The following is a 10,146-nucleotide window of genomic DNA, read 5'->3' as shown; positions in this document are numbered from 1 at the left end:
ACAATAATTATCGACTCACCCTTTATAAAAGTGAACCAAATCTATGCATGCAACATATGTATCCAAGCCGGGCCTTTCTTGATAACCTAATGAAATCCTGCACGAAAACAGTCTCAGACCATATCTGAACCGGTAGTGTTCTGGAACCGGTTCCTGGTGTCCCGCCGGAAGTGGCCTAATATAAAAGTGATTCAAACCCATGCTTGCGACATTTATCAAAGCGCAGCTTTTTTTTTGATAATGAAAGGTTGGCATAAAAAGAAGACTCAGGTTATATTTGAACCGATAGTGTTTTGAAACCGGTTCCAGGTGTCCCGGACCGTACATAAAAGTGTACAAAACTTATGCGTGCAGCACATCAAATCACAACTTTTCCGATAACTTGATGACCGGAAGTAGACTAAGACCACATTAGGGAATGCCAGTAGTGCTGAAACTAGCTCCGGGTTTCCCTCCAAAAGCGGCTAAATATAAAATTGAACCAAACCCATGCTTGCGACACAGCAAAGCGCGGCTTTTTTGATAATTTTATAAACGTTAGCAAGCAAATAGGCTCAGACTATTTAAGAAACTATCAGTAGTGTTCTGCAACCGGTTCCGGGCCTGGAAGTGAAACCAAACCCATGCATTGAGGTATCGTGGCTTTTTAGGTAACATGATGAACAGTTGCAAGGAAATAGACGCAAGCCGTGTGATACGGAACCGATTCCGAGTGTCCCGTCAGAAATGGTCAATTATAAAAGAGAACCAATACATGCCACATATCAATGACTTATTCAGTAACTTGATAAACGGTTAGCCAGTAAATAATCTCAGACCGTATTTGGAAGAACCGATAGTGTTCCAGAACTAGTGATGAGACGAGTAACCCACCGGAAGTGGTAAAATAGATTGGAACCAAACCATAGCGGCGTTATTGACAATCTAATGAACGGTCAACTAGAAAATAGTCTCAAGCCACATCTAGAACTAGTAATAGTATTTCGGAATCAGATGCGGGTATTCCATCGGAAGTGATTAAATAGAAGTGAACCAAAATCGTGCTTTTTCAAAGAATAGCCTCAGATGACATTAATATTCGGTTTTTTTGGTAACCCGTTGAACAGTTGACAAGAACATAGTTCCAGCCCATATGTGAGACAACTGGAATCGATTCCAAGTGTTCCGCCGGAAGTGGTCAAACGTAAAATTGAACAAAACCCATGCAAGCTGCACATCAAATAGCAGAATTATTAAAGTTAACAAAATAAATTTCAAAGCGATAAATCATATCGTAGCTTTTTTAATAGACTGTAAACGTTGGGTAAGATTATAAGTGAAAAAATGGTCTTCATATATGCAAGAGAACAAAATCGTGACCGAAGCGATCTCTTCAAACCACACCATTTCAGATTCCTGCGGTGCAAATATATAGATGGATCAACGTTTTATGGAAAAAATATTATTTGATCGCATCAACACCGAATAAAGATTTTTCAATCTTCAATCGCCTTTTGCTTCTAAAATTACTGCTCACAATTTGGGTGCGGCTGGTTGAGCCCTCGCACTTCTCATTGCGATTGAAATTTGAATGGAAAATTTCCATTTTCTGCATTTTTCTCGTAAGGAAGTCAAATTTCACATGAATTGTGTTACCAATGATACTAAAATATAGCCTAATGTGTGCTAAAAAAACTTTGTCGAAGATCACAAAGTGATCTGTGATTGTGAATAAAGTTAACCTTCTTCATGCATTAGCTGACGCTCACCCCGCTGCCGTAGTGAATGGAATGGGGTCATAATGATCCCAATGTACGACTAGAGTTAAGGTGTTCAAGCAGTCAACTGAGAGGTCTGATATTTTTTAGCTGTGTTTTGCTGTTGAACATAACATCGGAATATGTACCATTAATAAGTTTCCTAAATCGATGAAAGCTAAAATTGTTGCTTTTTGGAAGTAAAAATTGTGCTTTTCTATATGAAGTGATTCAGAAGCATTTTGGCTAACGTCGACGGAAAGATTATGAGTATATCGTCCCCTTAATGCTAGAACTAGGTAACTCGAAATTTGACGTTTTTGAGTTGAATATACCATTAGATTGAGCTTTTTGAGCTCTATAATATATCCAAAGACCAATGAAATACGATTATAAACGACGAAAATATTCACCATTTTCAAAACTAGGTATCTCAGTGTAGAATACAAGAACTGAGTGCTATAACTAGGTAACTGAGAAATTCATATCTATTTCCAACTGCACAGGTTAAAAGCTATCGGATGCTTGGCCGTGGGAATGTTACTTGACATTCTTTTGTTGATGATGATTAACCTGGCCTTGTTAGGGGAATATCTGTAAATAAAAGAAAATCGGGTTAAGTACGGTTCCTTTGAATTCCACTAAGAATTTGCATCCTTTGACAGATACGTATTTCGACCTCAACTGTAAGGTCGTCTTCAGTGTCTTGTACTTGACTCGACTTAGTCGAGTCAAGTACAAGACACTGAAGACGACCTTACAGTTGAGGTCGAAATACGTATCTGTCAAAGGATGCAAATTCTTAGTGGAATTCAAAGGAACCGTACTTAACCCGATTTTCTTTTATTTATTCTTTTGTTAGTAGATTGAAAATTTACTACTGTTTTTCATTTTAGGTCTAAAAACTTGAAATATTTTACTTCTGTTGATTTAGCTAAAAACTGTGATTGTTCGTAGACGATTATTTTATGAACATTTGAGGTGGCATGTGGTGATATTGTAAATATCCTAGCAAATTCAGTAATTACACGTTATTTTCAGTATGTAAACCCTTTTAAATTTGCATACTGGCTCGACATGAATGCACCACGGTGTAAAATGTCGTTAATAAAATCAAAAAAAAAAAAAAATTTGCATACTGCAACAAGAAAACTGAAAAGAATGATATCAATAGTGGTAAAAACTAGGTATCTCAGAACATCTCCTCCATTATTTATTTTGCATTTTGCGTGCTAAAACTAGGTAACTCGACAATTTTTCATCCATTTATTGTTTTTTTCAAAGGTTTAAACCAAAATAGTTCAAAACGTTTTCTTCTAGCAGAAAGAGTAGAAGCTGAATAAACGATCAATGCTAAAAAATAATTATTTTAAGGCTCCATACCTTTGGAACAATTACATAAAAAATTGTAAAATTTTCAAAGTCGTTTTTCTCGAAACTATGATTTTCGAGTTACCTAGTTCTAGCATTAAGGGGACGATATATTCGTCGAGAAAGGCACTATCACCATTAGATGGATTAATCTGGTATTTTTTCAAAATCTTCGATTTTCAATTGAGCCTTAATGTTTTGGGTATTTTTGTTGGAAAGTTTTATTTTTTGTTTTTTTTTTCTAATCTCTACAATTTCTGGATGAATTTATGATAAATTTCTTGAAAAACTTGAAATTAGTGCAGATTTCCAGGAGAAACTCCTAAAGGAATTTTGAAAGCAATTCCTGTAGTTGTTTCAGAAGAAATTATTTAAAAAAATTAGAGTAAAATTATTTCAGGAAATTTTAGAAAAAAATTGAAGTTGAAGAGTTTTTTTTAAATACTTTCTGAAAGAAATGCATTCCTAAAAATATGTCTTCAAAGAACAATTTTGAAACTTTGGTATTATTGAAGAGATTTCTTAGAAAATACTTAAAAAATCTTCCCAGGATTTATGAAGAATAACCGATAACTACTAACTAGCCTTGGGTTAAAAAACTCCTTAATTCAGAAAAATCCGAAGATTAGCTATATAGTCTTGTAGAAATTCGTGGAAAATGTGTGGTAATTTTTTCAAGAAAATCCTGTATGCATTATAGAAACTCTCCTGTAAATAGTTCTCAAAAAAGCTCTGGCGAATTCCTTAGTAAAATTCCTGATAAATTTCTTAAAAAACACCATGGTTGAATAAAAAAAAGACATGGACACCGTGTTCTGTCAGAGGCTGCAAATACTGAATGAGACTTAAACAACGGACACAAGGAGCATGCACCAGTGGATACGGAGAAGAAACTATCCTCACAAAAAGTTTCATCGCCGGAGCGGGAATCGAACCCTCACCCCATAGCATGATGCGATTAGAAGCTAGGTGACTCTTACTTCACAGCTACTAACACAACATTAAAATCTCAAAATGTTTTCGTCATAAAAATCAGTTTCCCAAAGAGGTTTTCAGGAAAAATATAAATGTGTGGGGATGTTCAGAAATAGAAATCTTAAAATCAGAAAAATCATAATTCACACAACCGCAAATAAAAAAAAACAGATGACGAAAAATGAAATCTATTGGTAAACGGCTACCCAGTCTTAGGGTTTAAAACGAGTTTATTATTTACCTGACGTTTAGACACGAGGATTGTGTCATTTTTGGGTCATTACTTTGGAATCTTTTCAACAGTACAACAGTTTTCAAATGGATGACGATAACTTTTTTCGATTTTTCCGATGTTTTTTTACAAAAATAAATCCTCTAGAGTGAGGGTTTCAAGAATTTAGGGGAATCGTATACACTTGTAAAGGTTTACGGAAAGTATTTTTTTTTTCACGGGAATATTTAGAAATCACCATACACTACCCGCCATAAGTACGGACTCACAAAAAGTATTGCAACAATATTTCATCACCCTGACTCACCTCCAAAACCTGAAGACTGACAAAGATGCTGTCTTCAGGAAAGTTATTAAGAAGACCAAAAGCAACAACTTTTCTTAAGGCGGCATTTTTGTAGGTGTTCTGGTTTTAGAGATATCGAGGTGAGTCAAAGTGTTGCAATATTGTTGCAATACTGTTTGTGAGTTCGTACTTATGACGTGTAGTGTATATCAACAATCATTACAAAATCGCTCTGCGGAGCGATCTTGCTGGGATGGTTGGAACACATGACTATACCTCCCTACATATGTACATAAAGGGTGTCCACGATGAAATTGGCACACAGAAAATATTGTATAACTTATGATTGCGTTCGCCAAAATAGCTAATTTTTTGACCATGAATAGTATATTATGTGTAGCTAAGACCATAAAATTTTCATTAAAATCGGTTGAGTATTGGCGCAGATATTGTCGATATCATAAAATGAGATTTTAGAAAATTTGGGCACCCATTTCAAAAAATTGCTTAGGCTATAACTTTTTTGTAACCTCATCAAAACGTTTGAAAATTTAACTCGATATTCTTAACATAGTATCAGTTAAGTTGAAAAAATTTGATCAAAATCGGTTCAGTACTTTTTCTAGTAAATATTTAAAGATCAAATCGCGTCACGGTAAATTTTGTGTACTTTTTTAACATTTTTTAGTTCCTTTTGAGAGGTGAACCAGCGTCTGGCTGAAAGCCTCTTTAATAAAGAAAAAAAAAATTAGTTCCGTTTGCGCTATTTCCCGAGCAGAAGGGCATACCTTACAAATACCATGCGAAGAGCAAAATGTGCTCTAATACCTAAAATTGTTATTGCTGCGTTATTCTACGAACTGTTATGAGGACATCACAATAACAGTTGGAGATATTTGAGCAGAGTTTGGTATTGATGTAGTATTTGTTGGTTTAGCAGTGAAAATAACCGAAGAACAAGATTTGCTATTACATTATCCATCGAACAAATGGAACATTTAATAACAAGACATGTTATTAGTTTGTTATTCAATAACTTTGGGATAACAAATACAGCACTTGAAATTTTAGGTCTGCATTCATAATTGAAATAACAAGACTTGTTATTTTCTAGGTGTTATTTATACAAAATTTTGGTATTCGTTTTTGTTATTTTGCCTCTTATTACCACCTAATGAAGGGCATATCAAGGTATGGTAGTATTTAAGATAAATACCATGATATGTTATTCCTTTGTTATTTTCTTCTGCTCGGGTTTGACTGTAGAACTGGTAACACTGTCCCGAATTGGCTTCTTTAGCGGTGTTCAGATAATTCCATATTCAGAATCTGCATGCAAAACTGAGCCGAAATCCAAATTTTCATGAATTTTGGTGCCCGGGAACCTATTTAAAAATCAGTTTGAAGTTTGCATGGGAGCGATTTGTCGTATCACCCCTCGTCGCATTTTGTACTGGGCAGAGTGTCAAACAGTTGGTCAGCTGTCAAAAGGTGATTTCGAAAAACCTCTTCGGAAGCGATTTTAGGTACCAAAATGAAGTTCTAAAAATCTGAAAAAAATCATGGTGGTTCAGAAAAATGTGCTCTTTCGTATAAAATCAAAAAATCATTGCATTTTTCTTAATTTAAAAACCCAATTTTATAAAACTCTGACAGTGTAAAATTGTTGTGTTAAACTATTTACAGTGAAAATTTCAGCCATTTTTGTTGAGTACTTTCAAAGTAAGAGCAGTTTGAATTTCACTATACCAAAAACCACATCTGCTTATTGTGATATAGTGCGACATATATGGCTATAACTTTTTAACAGTATGATCAAATTGAATGAAATTTTAAATTACTTCTGCATACATACTTTGCGTACATAAAAATTTTCATTGAAATCGGTTCAGTATTTTTGGGGCCAGAGTTGAAACGGCAAAAAAGTGATATTTTCCAAAATGTTTGCTTGCACAAGATTCTCAAGTGGGAATTCCCTTGTTTCAACGATATCTCCGCCAATACTCAACCGATTTTAATGAAAATTTTATGGTATCAGCTACACATAATATTCTATCCATGTTCAAAAATTTAGCTATTTTGGCGAACGCAATCAAAAGTTATACTATACTTTCTGTGTGCCAATTTCATCGTGGACACCCTTTAGGGCAGTAAACCAGATGGCTCCGAGATGCACTAGCTAAATCTCGTTAGGAAAAAAAATAAAAACAAAATCCTAAGAAGTTTTCGTTTAAAAAAATCGGTAACCCAAATAGACTTCAAGAAAATATAAAAAATGTGGGGATGTTCAAACAAAAAAATAAAAAATAAAATAAAATAAAATAAAAATTTACAAAATTTAAAAAAAATCACGAGTATGATTGTAATTTGCTAATAAATATAACTTGTGCAATCTCTGCATACGTTCATTAAACTGTTTTAGAGTCATGATGCTACGTAAGATCTTGTTTTATTGACCAACGAACCAATTAATCATATTCTACCACAACATACCGTCGATCCAGTTTGAACAGCTATGCACTGATTGAGCAATTTATTACGACGCAAGCCGTTTGAGAGTAAATTCCACCTGCAATGCTGATTTCAAGACTGATGTTACAAATATTACTGTTTCAAGACTTGATGATCACACCGAAATTAAAAACCAGAACAAGACAAATGAATAGCGCTAAACCTAGTCGTAGTGCAATTGGGTTCCGATCCACCATCGGACATAACCTAGAATACTTTTTCCGTTTTTTCCCGACTCAAACACATTTGAACATGCCCTAGTATTTACAATTCGCATTTTTTTTTTTTTTCAGAAACGAGTTTCTTCGATAGCACATACATTCCTGTCGTCGTCGTCGTCAGTTAGTAGCGCTGCAATTTATTATCCTATCTAAGAGCTTACAACCGGGTTGGTTGGCTGTCGTCGTCGTCGAGCTGACGCTGAGGGACTCCCTTTTAACAACTAATAATATCGTCATGGAAAATTATAATTTCAATCAACCGTTTGCAGAAGAACGGCTCTATTCTGTTTACTCTCTGTTTGTTTATGGTGATAACCTACTGAAAAGTGATGAGATTTAAGAGCACTGCCATTTCTGGTTTTTCGATGTTTTGAAGGGCAGCAAATTTGTCTTTTATCTGTTTTGTCACGATCACTCACTTCCAAACATTCTTAAGCTGCAGTTTTCCTTTTAATTTCGGGTAAGTACGTTTTTGCTACATGTTTGTAAAAAGTTTCATACGTATTCAAGTGGCTACGAGTAAGACGAACCTGTATACGGAGTTGTAGCAAACTCTGTGTAGTAACTAGTTGTGCAAAATTTAGAAGCCGTATTCTCCTGAGCTGGTTTTGTAGAGGATTTTATTGTTTCCTAAACTTTCTAACACTCACTGGTCAAAACTTGATTCGCATTCTTGTAAACAAAACGGGTTTTTATAAATAATCAGTCTATAAAATTTCTGTGAATTTTGTTCCTATTGTGAGCTGAAAATGTGAGATGCTGGGTAGATGGGAGTACGGTATGTGGTGAGCTCGTTCCATTTTCTTCTTATTTTTTAAAACTTTTTCTTTGCATATTTCCAAAATGTTATTGCTTAATTTGATGATTTGACATGATTTGAACAAGTTAAGTTACCGTAATAGAATTGAATGGAAGTGTAACGAAACGGAAGAAACTAATTGTTGAATGAAAGTAGTCTATTCTGAGAAATGATATTGTTTTCCTCTTGATGTGTTTTTGTAATAGCATTTCAAAAATGGTCGAAATTCTGAATAACCTGGCCCATTTTACTTCCACATTTTTTAATCTGCTTTTATATTTCCTGAGGTTTTCGTTTTCTTATACCTTTTAAAAAATAGTAAACCATTGTTAAATGAAAATAGTAAAAATAAACCAAAACAAATTTAATTTATAAAATCGGGTCAAGATTATTGAAAATTCCCATTAAAAAGTCGATCAACAAATGAACGAAATGACTGATTGGCTGAGAATGAGTGATGGTCGCACAACTGTGCTACGTGTGACTCGTGTGATCATAGATATAGCAGTCGTGTAACTCTGGCCGTGCTAGCAACGGAAGCGATCAGTAGGGAACCTAGACTAAGCAGACTGAACTGCACGAGGGACCGGCCCCGCGGGCGTTCGTCCACCGAACTGCTGCTAATAAAGCTTTTACTGGATGAGTAGCTCGCTCGCTTGTTGCTGCTACTACTACTACTATCACTAACACTAGGAGAACTGGCATTGGCAGTGGTGGTGGCATTTGTATTGGTACTGGCGTTGCTGCTTCTACCGCCGGAGCTGGTGGTATTGGTGGTGATGGTGAAAGGGAAAGGGCAACAAGGGGCAACCATGGCGGCAGCATCGCTGCCAAGCTCCTCAGGCATACCATACCAAGGCGAAGCGGTGGGTTTTAGAGCGGATCCTGCAATTGAAGAATAGCGTGTGTAGAAGAGAAGGAGGATAGGGAACGGCCACCCGATTTCCGTTGTTGTTGTTGTTGTTGGTGGGTCAGTGGGCGATAGGTAGAGTAGAGAGCGAGAAAGAGAGAGAAGTTGGAAAGAGAAGGAAAACATATTGGTTCGATTAGTGTTGCGCGGTTGGCTTGTGTGCGTGTGTTTTTTGTCATCGTGTATTGCTGATATGGATCAAATTTGTATGTTTTTAGGATTGGAATATAGGAATCCTCCAGATGACCTGTAAGGGCCGGTTCATAAGAAGTTCTTTGGATCAGAGGGTTTCAGTGGGTAGAGGAGGAAGATTTCATGCAACTACTTTCTAGGATTATACGGCAGAATGGAAGAAGTAGGAGCTTGGACAGGTTTAGAAAAATACACACGGATGCACACACGTTAGATTAGGGGTTAGGCTTAGCAATACATGCAAAGATCTGTTAGTGAGAGTAGATAGTCTGTCAAGATAAATACGTAGCCATAGTTCAGTTTCAAGAAGTATGTTGTTCATACATTATGAATCAACAGTAGGTTCAGTACATAGAGATGAACTAAGCCCTTTGACTTTTTTGAAGTCTTTTGTAATATCTGGAAACTACCAAAGAATGCTGGTGTTAAACGCTACAAATAGAAGAAAATCGCTGCTGAAGTATTCAACGTTCAACTGTTTGTAATTGCATACCCATCCTACCTGTACTGGGTTTCCTTTTCATAAGTGATGACAGGCAGTCAAAATGGCCAATGGATGGTTGTGAAATGACTGAAATGTGTGTAGGCAGCATAACGGCAAACACCTGTATGTTGAGTGAAATAGGCACAGAAAGCTGTAACTGTACCAGTGCGGCGCTATAGAACATCATCGAGGCATTTTTCCACGCCATAGCCCAAATCACTGGTCTTCTTTCGTAAGATCGTAAGAAACTGAAGCGGGTGATGAGGGGATGGGTCACCCAATAAGAACTTGTGGAGATTGCAAAGTCTTCTAGCGTAGGGAAGGCCACATGTCTAGACGAAATTGCGAATCTCACCTTAAAGGAGCCTTTGCAGAGATTCCCGAGGTGATCAGATGTGCTATGCAGAGATATCTCAAGTCACCAGTTCG

General features: G+C 36.2%; 1 protein-coding gene across 1 annotated transcript in view; it reads right to left on the bottom strand.

The window, feature by feature from the left end:
* Positions 1-2,459: 2,459 nt before the first annotated feature.
* The window catches only part of LOC115271075 (uncharacterized), a 318,130-nt gene continuing 310,443 nt past the window's right edge, over positions 2,460-10,146 (bottom strand). The window contains exon 5 of the mRNA XM_062842141.1: positions 2,460-9,016. Within this exon, the coding sequence (XP_062698125.1) occupies positions 8,625-9,016 (392 nt within the window). The 3' untranslated portion in view covers positions 2,460-8,624. The remainder of the gene's footprint in view (positions 9,017-10,146) is intronic.

This window comes from Aedes albopictus, chromosome 3 (genome assembly GCF_035046485.1).
Source record: "Aedes albopictus strain Foshan chromosome 3, AalbF5, whole genome shotgun sequence".
Lineage (NCBI taxonomy): Eukaryota > Metazoa > Arthropoda > Insecta > Diptera > Culicidae > Aedes > Aedes albopictus.
The sequence above is the reverse complement of the archived record's forward strand: the minus strand, read 5'-3'. Positions and strand labels throughout refer to the sequence as shown.